This window comes from Sinocyclocheilus rhinocerous, unplaced genomic scaffold (assembly GCF_001515625.1).
Source record: "Sinocyclocheilus rhinocerous isolate Xijiao unplaced genomic scaffold, SAMN03320098_v1.1 scaffold2020, whole genome shotgun sequence".
In the NCBI taxonomy this organism is placed as follows: Eukaryota; Metazoa; Chordata; class Actinopteri; order Cypriniformes; family Cyprinidae; genus Sinocyclocheilus; species Sinocyclocheilus rhinocerous.
The window spans coordinates 317,027-330,994 of record NW_015661988.1 but is presented as its reverse complement, the minus strand read 5'-3'; the positions used below and the strand labels follow the sequence as shown (position 1 = coordinate 330,994).

At 40.3% G+C, this 13,968-nt stretch overlaps 1 protein-coding gene across 9 annotated transcripts in view; it reads right to left on the bottom strand.

Moving 5' to 3' along the window:
• LOC107727055 (ankyrin-3-like) overlaps nucleotides 1-13,968 on the bottom strand; it is a 117,407-nt gene that overhangs the window by 10,075 nt on the left and 93,364 nt on the right. For all 9 annotated transcript variants that reach the window (XM_016536818.1, XM_016536817.1, XM_016536816.1 and 6 more), the window contains 10 exons: nucleotides 12,695-12,849; nucleotides 11,822-12,033; nucleotides 10,809-11,016; nucleotides 9,875-9,971; nucleotides 9,497-9,725; nucleotides 9,196-9,321; nucleotides 8,770-8,892; nucleotides 8,322-8,348; nucleotides 7,213-7,294; nucleotides 256-6,087 (listed from right to left, as the gene is read on the bottom strand). In XM_016536818.1, coding sequence (XP_016392304.1) covers nucleotides 256-6,087; nucleotides 7,213-7,294; nucleotides 8,322-8,348; nucleotides 8,770-8,892; nucleotides 9,196-9,321; nucleotides 9,497-9,725; nucleotides 9,875-9,971; nucleotides 10,809-11,016; nucleotides 11,822-12,033; nucleotides 12,695-12,849 — 7,091 coding nt within the window. The remainder of the gene's footprint in view (nucleotides 1-255; nucleotides 6,088-7,212; nucleotides 7,295-8,321; nucleotides 8,349-8,769; nucleotides 8,893-9,195; nucleotides 9,322-9,496; nucleotides 9,726-9,874; nucleotides 9,972-10,808; nucleotides 11,017-11,821; nucleotides 12,034-12,694; nucleotides 12,850-13,968) is intronic.

Sequence of the window (13,968 nt, the reverse complement as noted above, 5' to 3'; positions counted from 1 at the left end):
AATCTCTCCTCTCAATGTTGGAAGATTTGAGTCCTAGTTTAAAAGAAGAACATAAAGAACTGACTTCTGAATAGGGGGGAGGCTCCATGTCATGACATGTGTCAGAGTGGTCAGTGCATATCTGAATGATATTGTATGATATAACCGTGTTGTCCTCCATCTTAACTTGTGCTCTCTTAACTATCTGTGGATTTGAGGTGACTACATTTGGTTTTCTGACCCCATCCCCTATCCTCCCTCCAAATGTATGCTCACCGATCTGAAAAAATTGCAGCCTCTCTTCAACAAAATCCCGCTTGCTCATGTCAATCGCACCACTGCGGGTCATCTCAAACATCTTCCCTTCGTGGAAGGGGAAAGGGTTTGGCTCGCTAGTTGGTGTGCTTTCATCGGTTGGGGTTCTTGCAGGAGTTGTGTCAGGGGTTGTTGCTGTAGACTTGTCATCTACTGCTAGCCCAAATGGCTTGGGCTCATCATCTTTAATTCTAGCGTCCACTACTTCATCTTCTCCTCCCTTGCTTGACCAAGGATCAAAGCCTTTTGTTGCAACAGTTTTGAAAGGAGTATTAAACTCCTCATCTAGCTTGTAACTAAAGTAAGTGTCTGACAATCCTTGATCAGATTGTTTTCCATCCTTTTCACTGTCCTTTCCATTCTTTTTGTTTGAGGGATCAGTCTTAGCTTTGGTCTTTTTGCAATCCTCAGCAGGTGATTCTTCATGAATTACTTCAAGTTTACTTTGGCAACGGTCACTTAGTCTAGACATATTATCTGATGCCCAAAGATCCTTTCTGTTTTCATTGGGAAATCCAAATGGTTTGGCAGTAGGTTCACTTAAGCCATCATCCTCATCTTGAAGTTCATACCCATCCAGAGAGTCAATCTCAGTGGCATCAGTGTCATGAGAGAACTCTGCAGTTGTCGCTAATGAGCAATCTGTGATGGACTGATCATTGCCATTTTGTTCATAATCATAATCTTCTGCTTTTCCATTACCATTTGCCTCTGGTTCTTTATCATTCCCATTCTTGTCATGTTTTTTTGATGGGCTTTTCTTCAAATCTTTGTCCTCATCAATCTTAAAGGTATATTTCTTTATTGGAATAGGTTTAAAGATAGATTCCTCCTCACTTGAATCACTATCATTAGCTCCTGGGGGCACAGGAGATGGAGGCTGGACTCTTATTATAGGTTTGGCAAGAAGATGTTTATCATGCTCCTCTTGGAGATTTACTTCCATCATTTCAGTCTCAGCCTCCGAGGAAGGAGTCGACCCTTTTTTCTCAGGCTGTGAGGAATCAGAATCCAAGGGTGGTGGAGGAGGGAACTCTATATATGCAACTCTTTTGTCTCTTGTCTCCTGGTAAGTTTTGTGTTCACCATTGGCTCCTTTTTCTGGTCCAGATTCTTTCAAAGGAATAGCTTTGCCCTGTTCACTATCTTCTGACTCCTCTGAAACCTCAGCTATTGGGCTTGCAATACCTGGCATAAATGCAATAAATGGATCAGGGGTTCTCGAGGTGAGATCATAGCTGACCTCTTCTGAGCTTGGTGTCTCTGGAGTCATAGGACTTTTGCCAGAGCTATCGATAAAAGAGAACTGTTCTAAAGTGTCATCATCTGGGCTGCCTTGAGGAGATGTGGGCTGTTTCTGTTTAACTGCATAAATTGTTCGACTTTCTGAGCTGGCCATCTTTTTGAATGTTCCATTGGTTCCTCCTCCTCCCATATCTTTGTCAGACTGTTTCCCCACTTGAACACTTACATAGACTGGTAAAGTTTTAAGCCCTTTGAAACTTTCTCTCGTTGTAACTGTGGATATTTTTTCGACTGAACTAGTGTCATTTAGACCACTTGTTGTTCTACTTTCAGCAGAGATTTCTTCAGAGTTCTTTGTTGCAGCTTCCTCTCTCTGTAACTCTGAACGGCCATGAACCCTTGGTTTGGTCAGGGTAGGTATGTGCGATGGGCTCTTTTCAGATAATTTAGTTAATGTGTCTTGATTTGCCTTCTTTGACTGATTATTGTCTGGGGAACCAGGTGATGTTCTCACAGGAATGTGAGATTCTGTTTTTTTCTTAAGGGTCTTTATCTGAAAGTCATTCCTATTGATATTATCCTTAGACGAGGAAGCTGTTTTAACTGTCTCATTTTTAATGTCACCTTTTAAATACTGCTGCTCTTTAATATCATTAATTGCACTATGCCTGTCTGCAATATTTCCATCTTTCAAATATTGAGAGTGAACTTTAGTAGAGCTCTCTTGCGTTTTATCAAACTCTTGATCTTTCATTTTGTCAAAAAGTGAGGCTCTTTTTACAACAGTGTCTGATGTGCTAGATTTTTCAGGTAAACATTTTTCACCCAATTGCTTTGAGACAATAGTACTACTGCTACTGTGAGGGGTTACTCTACTTTTATCAGTTTCTGTTAGTTTTCTAGGAGGTGGGTGTCCTTCATCTGTGGAATCAGCTTTTGAGGGTTTGGAACCAGCGAAAATCTGATATACTGGTAATTTACTTTCTGGTAGTTTTTTAACTGGTTGTTTTGACTGTGTTAGAGGCACATTCTGATCCTGTTTCTGCGCTTCTATTTCAAACTTTTGTCGAACAGAACTCACTCTAGAAGTCTTAACTGGGACTGGGGGGCCTGCATCACCTGTCTTTGTCTGCTTAGGATCTTGGTGCTGTTTTGGCTTGTCCTCACAGAACTGTGACAGCACATGCCTCTCGGGACTGTTTGGCAGACTTGCACTTTTCCTTTCGTTTGTACTGCCAAACATCTTCTGTCTGCCTTTGTCCCAGTCCTCAGCTGCACTCTTTTGCTTTTTCTCAGGGCTGCTGCACGTTGAGCTTGGCCCTGACCATGTCTCTCGTGATAATCTTGCTGGTTTCTTTTTCTCAGGGGACTTGAGCTCATCATTTAACTTTTCAGTTTTGTCCCTAAAAAACTGTGAAACCTCACTCAGTTTCTCCTCTGCCTCTTTAATGGTCCGATCTACTCTATCTTCATATATGAGTTTTTCTCTATTCCTGTCCTGCCTATCCTGGGTGAATCTCATCCAGACTGCATGTTTAGGGCTACCGGGTTCTGTGGTATAATGTAATACCGTAACTTTGTCATATTGCTCATCTTGTGGGGGATATTTACCTGATTTGTCTGATGCATCCCTTGCTGACTTTAATTTGGACTCCTTCCTGGGGCCAGCTACTGTTTCTCCATATATGCCTTCTGCCCCTTGTACCTCAGTGGCTATGCTATGTGCCTGGTCTGCCACTGAGTCCTCAGGATCAGAATGTGATAAGTCTAATTTTTCTGAGAGCAACATTTTCTCAGCAAACCTGTATGACTCCCCTCTCAACTCAGATAATTCGTCATCATGATACTCTATAGAATGCTGACTTAGAAGTTTTAAAGCTTTATATGACTCATCTGCAGTAAGCTGAGCTGAACTGGGACGAGACTCTTCCTCTTGAGAAACAGGTGTATTGACTCTGGATGTGTCTAAGAAGAATGGCAGTGATTCCTCAGCAGTAAGTTCCTCCTCATCTTGAAGAACCTCATAATCACCATCAACCCTTTCAACGAGTTCCTTGAGACCTCGGTCACTCTTGCATATAAACTCTGGATGCCTTTTAGTCTCTCTGATTATCATTTCTGTCGGGTCAGTTGTGTTGCCCTTTTCTATGTGCACCTCAATAATTCTTTCAACTTGGTTTTTTTTGTCCTTTTCGAGGAACCGTGGGGACAATTCATCACCTTTAATGGCATCTTGGCTAGCTTTGTGCTCAAATAAACCGGCTAATTTTTTGGAAGGGTCTCTTCCAGACTGAAAAGCTTTCATTATGTCTCGGACTGACATTGTTTCTTCAATCCTGTCAGAACCAGAATCTTTCAGTTGAGGTTTGTGGTAGACCATTCGAGTTGTAGTGGTGATATGAGTTTCTTCTTTGACGCATGCCAGTTCCTCAGAGCTGACTTTCATCTGCAAGGCCTTTACCTTATCTTTGATCAAGCTAACTGCTGGCTCAGGCTCAACCGGAGGCTTCAAAGCTGCTGCCTCATCCATTAGTGGCTCACAGACCTCCTCAGGATGTTCATAGCTCCTGATGACGTGAAGAACCTCAGTTCTGGTTTCTGTTATGACAGGGGGGATAGGCACATCTGTGAAGGGGGGTTTGGGCCCTGTGCTCTCTGCACTTTGAGGAGCTGATGGGGTCTTTTCACTTCTGGTTTCAAAACCACTATCTGAGAGGGGACTCTTATCTTGTTCATGGGAAAAGTCATCAGGAGATTCCAGGATAGCATCTGTGCCACTATAGGAGTCTGCTAATTTACTCAAGTCTTTCTCTGAGGGAGAGGTCCGCATACCTGTGGGTGGCATTTTGAGCTTGTGCTCCGGTTTCATGGTACGCTTCTGTTTTTCCTCCCCTTCCTTCTTTATTTCATCATATCTACTCTTTACATCAGCTATTTTTGAAAGGGAACTGGCACCAAGATCATTCATTAAGTAATCAACCACTTTAGCTAAATTGAGATCTTTGTCAGGCACTGACTGTGGTCCAACAGGAAAGGTTGGTTCAAATGTTGGCATGGAACGCAGGGCACTCTCTCGTGCCTCCTCAATTTCATCTTTGGAGAACTCTTCCCATTCATCCTCTGAGGCCCTGTCTTTACTTGAGCTTTTGGCCTCACTCAGGACATCTTTTTTGAGAATTGCATTAACTTTGACAAGGTCCTCTTTAACTTTCTCAACCAAACTGAAAGGCTCTTCATCCTCCATTTTGGACTCTTTAGAAACATGTGAGTGAAAGCTTTTGGCTACGGTCGAGGAGTCAGTTTGTAAGATTGCAGTCATTCTTATCAAATCTTCCTTCATATCTGCCACGTCCTTAAGAATCGCTTGACTGGATGTCAATGTGGGTGAGGCAGCTGCTTTGAGGACTGTCGGGGAAATAAAAAGTGAGGGCTTTGAGGGTTTAATTCGTGATGTAGAGGACTGTGTTTGGGTGTGTGGCTGAGGTGTGATTGTTATTTTTTCTGGGAGTTTCTTCCCCTGGGGTTCAGGGAGCACATTGACCACGGAGAATACTGGAACAGACATGGAAATGGACGATATTGATGTGGTGGTAGTGGCTGGTGATCTAAGGATATCGTAAACAGAACTTGATAAATTTGATCTTAAAGGTGAAGATTTTAGCACACTATAGTTTGACGTTGAGCCAGCAGTAAGTGATTTCTCAGCCTCACTGAAGGCTGCACCAACACTGGCCGTAGCTGCTTCCGTTGTGGCCTGTATCCGTTCTTGTAAGCTGTAAGCCCCTCCTGTAAACAGACGGGAAGATGCAGAGGGGTATTTTATTGGTGAAATGGATCCGTTTAACAGGACTGTTTCAGTACTGGATATTGTAGGCTTAGCTGATGAAGAAAGCGATGACAGAATTGTACCCCTAGCTGTATCTGTGGTTGTTTTAATAGAGGACAAGCTTGTAATATTTCGAATTGGAGAGGACACTGCTATACTTGTGGGGGCCAGGGTGGATTTGAATGATAAAGATGTGTATGTATTTGTGGTTGACTTTATAGAATCAGCTTGCTTCACTGTGGTGAAAGTTCTGTCTAGGATGGATCCAGGTGATGAAGTCAAGTTAGCTCTTGAGGACAATGAAGCAGCGAGTCCCTTAATGGACACCGGATCTGTGCCAATTTTACCTGGCGAAGACAGGAGACTGGAGGAAATTTGAACTTGGTTTTGGGGTTGTTGAACCACAGTCTTTATTGGAGATGACATAGATCTGTATGTTCTAATGGGTGATGCTATATCGCTAACTGATTTTGCAGGAGAAGCATTCGATGTTCCTAGGGTGGACTTGATTGGAGATGCAGAGGAAATGGACCACACAGACTTTAGTGGCGAAGCAGATGGCGTGTTGGAAGGTGAACTGGAGAGGGAACCCAGTCCACATTTTGTTTGCCCAGGGACGGTAATAGGAGCAGTCGACCATGCCTGGTAAGATCTTGTTGAAAAGACAGGTTTGTGAGCGTAACCAGCAGGCAGTGTTCTTGTTGTACTTCGTTCGACTGTTTCTTTAAACAGACAAATGAAAATCCAAACATAAAGTCAACAAAAAATGGTGGAGAAACAGAGAGACCAGAAGGAAAAAATTGGTCAGTGGTGATTGTCTTATAAGAAATAGAGCAGCAGTTTTATGATGTGAAATGGAACTGAAGATGAGGATGATGCCAAAATAAAGATGATTCAAAGAGACTCATGGCCCACAAAGGGTTCACAAAACAAAAATTAACAAAGCACACACACGCAAAAGTATGACAAAAATGATGAACCACAAAACGTAAAATGGCAAGACAAATGCACAGGACCAGAGTAAAACAATTTCACTTTTGACTTTTGATGTGCTAAATTTTCCTGTGACTGACTACCTTCATTTGCTACAGTGCCTTTTATCTGTTTGGTTTAGAACAAAAAAAAAACAAACAAAAAAATCAGATCCTTCCCCAATTTGTGTATTTTGACAAAAACAGAAGACTCCAAAACAAAAAGCATCCTTGTTCCTATGCTACAGCAAATCATATTATGACAAATGCAGGCTAAATAACTACAATTTAAAGTTCATAATATCGCTCACATCATGCAGATCTGAGTAACCTTAGTGACAGGCAATTCAGTGCAAACTGTGAAAGCACCCGAGATAATCTACCTGTGAGTCTTCATGCATTTCCGTCAAAAATGCATTAAATAATTATACACAATCACAAAGCCAAAAGGAGCAAGACTGGTTGTAAACAGGAATTAAACAAAGGAAATGATTTTTTTACTTTGATGCCATAGACAATAAGGTTTGCATTAATAAGTCACTCAAAGTAAAATGTTATGAATGTTACAAAATATCATTCTTGCTAGTGTGGGTAAAAATGAACAAACAGGGTAAACAATATCCCATAAGCACAGGGCAAGCACGGCACACCAACTGAAATACCAAATTTCACATGCAAACTAAACTTTAAAAAACATAAACAGAAAACAAGCATGTGGACTCTGTTCATGTATGGTAAAAAATGTGAAGATAAAACAATGTTTATGCCAGTTAATATATCATAGATGGTCACAGTAAGTCACATGTTAGCTTTAATCACTCTCAAGGATTTGGTTCTCAATATAAGTTCATACATTAGTGAAAACATCACACTCACTCGTTCCAGGCTCGGTCAGATAGCTGTAGCGCTTACGTAAGGCTAGAGATGTAAAGGTATGACGTCGTTCTGGCTTTTCAGTCTGTAACAACAACAAAAAGAATCCTATCAGTTCTCCCATTAGCAACCCTGCTTAAAGTTCAGCTAACTCCCTTACTGTTCCTTTCTTTTTGAAAAAGCTTTATGACTATAATGAAGGAACACTGATTTGGAAGGTTTTTATAATTTTCTTTATATTACTGTACTCTTTAAATTGGGTTGGCCTATATAGTCTCTATTCACATCAATAGCATTAGCAATGTAGCATTAGCACTACAGCTAATGCTACATTGATTTCCTTTAACTCATTCTAAAGTAGGGTGACCATACGTGCCATTTTCCCAGGACCCGTCCTGGCCAGGATTTCTATATTGCCTAAAATATCTAGGTTTTGGCTTTGTTTGCGTGTGCAGACCGATCGGTGTATGACATCAAAGTACCATACAGACGGTTATGCTTTCGAAACGCTCTCGAGGTACTTTGATGTCAAACACTGATCGGTCTGAGCCGCACTGCTTTTAAGTCGAACACACCTAATATGGATGAGTAATTGCATCGCTTTGACCGTAGATCCCACCTTCTCACACGCCATGATTGGTCCATTATGTACAATGCTTGCATGTTATTGGTCAAACTACTTTTCGATCATTACCTTCAGCAAGCATGAAAACAGGAAAACAAAGCCAAAACAAATCCTGGCCAGGACACGTCCTGGGAAAATGGCACGTATGGTCACCCTATTCTAAAGGTCATGAAACAAAAACAATAACTACGATTGACTGGGTCAGTGAGATCATAGGTTCCGATGTCCAGTACTTTGATACGCAACATAAACATATTATTTTTTGTCCTATAAATTTTAATATGCTTTGATATGATCCACTTAAGTCTTTACAGTCTAGGCAACAGTCCTTGATGCATGGATGAGTAAAAAAAATCAGCTTGCAGAAAGTTGCAGCAGCATGCAGTATATGTATGTGTACCCAAGTTAAAGCCGTCTTAAACGAACAAACAACCCAGAGCTAAAGCAACTAGCACACCACATGAAAATGAGGGGACAGCACTATTACCTCTTCCTCAGGATCTGAATCCACATCCTTTTGGTTCCCAAGATGCATTGCAGAAACAGAGGGGATAACGTAATGAAGAGCAGGGGGAAAGAAACATCAGGATGTGAAAAAGGCGATTGAGAGCACACTAAGTAAAAGTTACCGCAAAAGCCACAGTGAAGGAACTTAAAGGGGTAAAAAATAAAAGAAAAATAAAGCACAGAGCCGCAACCACAGAAGCTGTTGAAAAAAGCACAAAGCCTGTGCACCTTCAGCCAAAGCAAGATCCAAATCAAAAGTGTGATTTGGGTCAGCCACAACAACAACTTGAAAGAAGCTTGAAACAGATAAAAGACACACTCAGGCAGTTTGAGCCAAGTTTGACCCTTCATGACTAGGAACACTGCTCTATCTTTCCTGAGTATGAAGATGGCATGATATGACGCAGATGATCATAGTTCAGCCTTACCTTCTTGAGTCCTGGCAGTGTGACGTTTAAATTACAGATAGCAGTCTGAGTGAGACCCTTGGAAGTTTTGGGCTCTCTGAGGAAGGACAGGCGGCCACATGGCTCTTGGCTGCTGTCTCTGACCTGCAGATGACAAACAAATGTTACTGGTAACAATTTAGTCTCTAGGTCTGACTTGCCCAGAATTTGCTGGATCATAGCTTGTAGAAAACGATAGAGCAGCCCATCTGATTTAAATAAATAGAAGGTTTCAGTTAGAAAATACACAAGAACATGTGAAGAGCTACATTACCTTCTGATATCTCAGGGTCTAACAGAAAGTTATGCTGATTTTAATAACAAAACAATATGGCAGGCAGACTGTATTACTAATGTGTCCAATTGTCATGAAAATGTGGAAATCATTGAAGGAAAAAAATGATCTACCTTCACACAGAATGGGAGTCTGTTTTCTTTGAAAGCATAGAAGTTAAAAACCAGCTGCTGTCCGGTTTTGGTAAGAGGGGTCAAATTGCCATAGCAGTCCACATAGATGGGCTTCCCCTCCAGCACCTTTAAAACAGCCAGCCGTGTCATGCAAACCACATTTTATAAAAATGATAATGTGCACAAATCCTAGTGATATCTCGTAAAATAAATAATTAGCATGGAATGTTATACAGTACATCAGAATTTAGTGATAATAGCAACATTTAAAAAAATTAAATAACTAAAACGGATAATGCACCTCAATGTCTTTGCTTCTGGCCACCTCCTCAAAGTTCTCCTGCTGTTCCAGGGTTTTGTCCACTTTATCGTCTGTCATACAGAAGCACCGCAGGCTGGACTCCACAGGGTCATTCATTTTAGCAAACACTACAAACTTGGCCATGTAGGGCACACAGATGAGCTCCCTGTAGAGCTGGGTGGCCAAACCTACAGTCTCTGGGATCTGATGGCAGTCTGCAAGCCAAAACCTGGACACAAATTTAACAGTCACAAAGCTGAAAATGTGCGATTTTGATAATACACCTTAATATTTTCTAGAAATAGATCTGAGATATTGAAAATTGATTAAAACAGGTAAAAGGATTTTATGAGGAAAGGTCATAAGTTGTTCTTTTACCTGGCAGACACGTTTGTGGTGAAGGACACACAGTCATTCAAAAAAGTGAGAGGTGTAGTGCCAGTGATGTCCTCCCACTGAGCCGGTGATGTGCCACCTGTCACAAGATGCTTTATTAAAATTATTTTTACATTTTCTGAAAAAAAAATGTGACTGCTCTTGCCAGTCTAAAATTCACCTCCTCAACTAGATAAATAGAGATGCACTGGTCGACAGGCCATCAACGTGTTTTGTGCAGATATGTTTCTCGTACCATAATTTCACAAAGCTAAATTCAGACCATTTTGTTTTTCTTTTAAATCTACTATAATTGCAGTATAATGATTACTCCAGGGCCGGATTATCCAGTGGGCATTATGAGCATGAGCCCATGCACACTTGGGGCCCAAGCGAGAGGAAGAATTTTTTTTTTCAGAGTGTCTTAAACTAAGTGCAAATGGCACGCTTGTTGGCAAACGCTATTTACATTAGCTCCGCCCACCAATGTCTGGTACACTATAAGTATAAAGTTTTAAGAATTGTTCTAAATTCTATGAGAGATGTCCAAACTATAACCATAATGACAACAACACAGAGGAACAATATTGTTGGAATCACTTTCAGAAAATGTTTTCCAGCTGATGAATGATAAAAATCAATTAACTTTAAAAAGCTTGAGCATTAACAGTGGTGGACGACATAACTGCAGCACGTGCTAAATAGATATACAGAGCGTTATATTGTGTTGGTGTGGACACTAACAGTTATCTTTATAGTTATCGTTCTAGGTGTGAGCAACCTTTTGGCTAACCCTAATTAGTCTATTTATGAAAAAACAGTAGTGATGATTGCAAACACCACTATAGTGAAACAGGAGCTCGATAAACTGTTAAAAAGATTCTATATGTCATTAGATTTTATCATGTCGTTAATGATGTCTACAAGTCAATCCTACCAGTTATACTGCAGAGCAGGCGCAGGCTTGGTGTTGGGTCTCCTTTGTAGCCATTCACCACACCCTCTCCAGAGAGCGGAGGCACGGGCATGGTCATGGTAATGGGCTTATGGAACTTCCTCCTGCGAGGCTCCACTGTCACTATAGGGCTGAAGGTGGCACGATTTCCTATGATCTTCTTCACAGGTTCATCCGGAACAGGCTGGGCCTGTTAAGAGAAAGCAAGAACATTTAAGTGAAACAGTTACACAAAGAACTTCATTAAAGTGTGTAATTTCGGACCGTTAGCATCAGCAAATGGGAAAATCATGTCTGCTTTCCAAATAATCCCTAATATATCCTGGCCTAAACTCACACCACTGGTCGAGGTAGTGTTGTTAAGATTCAGAGTCAGAGTGTTAAGACCCGTTCACACCAAGAACGATAACTATAAAGATAACACTTTTCCATGACATTCTAATTTATTGAGATGCACCTGTATATTAGCGTCCACACCAGCGGACAATATCTTCTGTTTATTCTAAGCGCACGCTTGTCAGCCGCTTTAAATTCTCGGGCTCATTATAGCAGGATTGATTCTGATTGGGCGTCAAATGTTTTTATCGTTCATCAGCTGGAAAAAAGTGAAAGTGATTCCAACGATATAGTTTCTCTATTGTTATAGCTGTGGTGTGGACTCTGCTATTCTTTAATATTGAGAATAATTTTTAGAACTATATCTTTATCGTTATCTTTATAGTTACCGTCCTTGGTGTGAACAGGCCTTTAGACTTTTCAAAGGAATCAACCTACACTCTTAAAAAATGAAGGTTCCAAAAGGGGCTTTTCACAGCGATGCCTTAGAAGAAACATTTTTGGTTCCCCAAAGATACTTTCAGTAAATAGTTCATTATTTTTAAGAGTGTAGTCTTTAAATATTAAGCTAGGAGATAGGAGAAAGTATTTCCATATTGTGGAAATAATCACACGCACACAAAAAATGAAAATTTGAAATTAGTTGGACCGTTATCTACCTGCAATCCAACTCTGATCTTCTTAGTGAGTGCACCCTCAGGGAAGGAGGCCTGGACCAGAGGTACTGTCATGCTGGACAGGACCCCTCCATCTGGACCCATCTGATTACTCTCCTGCTTGATCCGTGATACTACCGCAAAGTATTGTGGGAAGTCCTTTGTGATGATCCGGCAGATACGCTTCTTCTCCAGATCTGCTGTGCTGTCAAGCTCTGTTGAGTACATATGTATAATGTGAGTTTGATTTCAGGAAGCATTTACATTACATAAAAGTATATTACAGGAGCAAACAATAGGTTTTTAAGTATCCGGAAGGAAATGTGAGTGGTGTTTGCCTATGCAAAAGTTGGCATCATGATGCTACGGTCTTGCAGTGGTGCTAAATCTGTTGCTATGTGGTTGTACTGACTGTGCACTCCCAAATGTTCATTAAATTTCAACACATTTGTGTATGTCACATGCTGTCTCTAAATTGTATTGTTTATAAATATGTGACCCTGGACCACAAAACCAATCATAAGGGTCAATTTTTCGAAAATGTATCTCAAAAATTAAGTTGATATATTTACAGTAGGAAATTTACAAAATATCTTCATGGAACATGATCTATACTCAATATCATAATGATTTTTGGCATAAAAGAAAAATCAATAATTTTGACCCATACAATGTATTTTTGGCTATTGCTACAAATATACCCCAGCGACTTAAGACTGGTTTTGTGCTCCAGGGTCACATATATAGGCATTATATCAGACATTGTCCATCCTGCATTTGACCAATGAAAAACTCACATCCGTCGAGCACTAATCAACACTGATTGTGCACTAGCAAGGTCAGTAACAGTGCAGATTTGAATAATTATAATTTTACCTTCATCCAAGCCATTGAGCAGCTCATTGAGGTCTTCAGATTTGCAGTCATAATGATGCTCTTTCCAGGTCTCACCGTTTTCGCTCCTGAGCATAATGAGCTCTCGCTCTTTCCCCCTCATGGACCCAAAATGAGGGATCTCCACAATCACAGGGCTGTGAAAACACATCGCAGGCCTTTATCAGTGGAACCTCTCAGACTAATAAACGCGAGACAACGAGACACACAAATGCTGATGATGACTTTAGTAAATGGCGATGATGAACATTCATGGAACATTAGTGCAAAAGAGGGGCACTTGGCAAATGCATCTGATATTAATACAGTTAAACACTACTGGTTTCTATTCTGAACCCAAGGGGACAGATGCAGAAATGATTTTATCAATGTTTTAGTTTAGCATAACTTTTTTTTACCAAGCGTCACTGCTTCATACTTTGAAATTAAATCTTTCAAACACCAAGTAAGATGCAAAATAAAGATGCACAAAATCCTATTCTTAATCAATAACTTTGTTCTTATTATCAGCAAAATATCTAACAAAATAAATTCACTTTCAGACAGCATTGCTTATAAAATACATTTAAAAACATTTTTGGGTGATATTTCAACGTGAATACGCCGTGACAGTTATGGTGAGGTAATATTAAAATAGATGAATAGATTCTTAAGAACAAGACAAGGCTTGATTAAAAAAAATGCCCTTTTGAAACAAGCAAAACACCTAAATAGAGCAACACCAATCCTAAAATTAAGCAAAACAATTGCCAGTGGGATAAATTAATTTAAGAATTCTTAAAACAAGCAGTATATCTAGCCACTGAAAATATGAATTGACCATAAAACTAATCAGAAATGCTTATAAAATGATCAAGCATTAAGCAATCTTAGTGCAGCTTAAGAAATTAGACGTTTAGAAATTAACTTATGGTCTTATTTTAAACATTATATCTAATAATATAGTTATTTCACAGCGTCATTAAAGGGGTCATATGATGTTGCTAAAAAGAAAAAAACACATTATTTTCCACATACTGTACATTATTGTTTCTCCTCTATGCCCCGCCTTTCTGAAATGTGTCGATTTTTTACAAAGCTCATCGGTCTGAAAAAAAAAGGTGTGCTCTGATTGGCCAGCTATACAGTGCGTTGTGATTGGCCGAATACCTCAAGCATGAGACGGAAATGTTACGCCCCTCACATACCGTGTCCGGCCGGAGCGACGAGACATAAACATTAAAACCCATTACAAACGAGGCATTTGTTGCATCCAG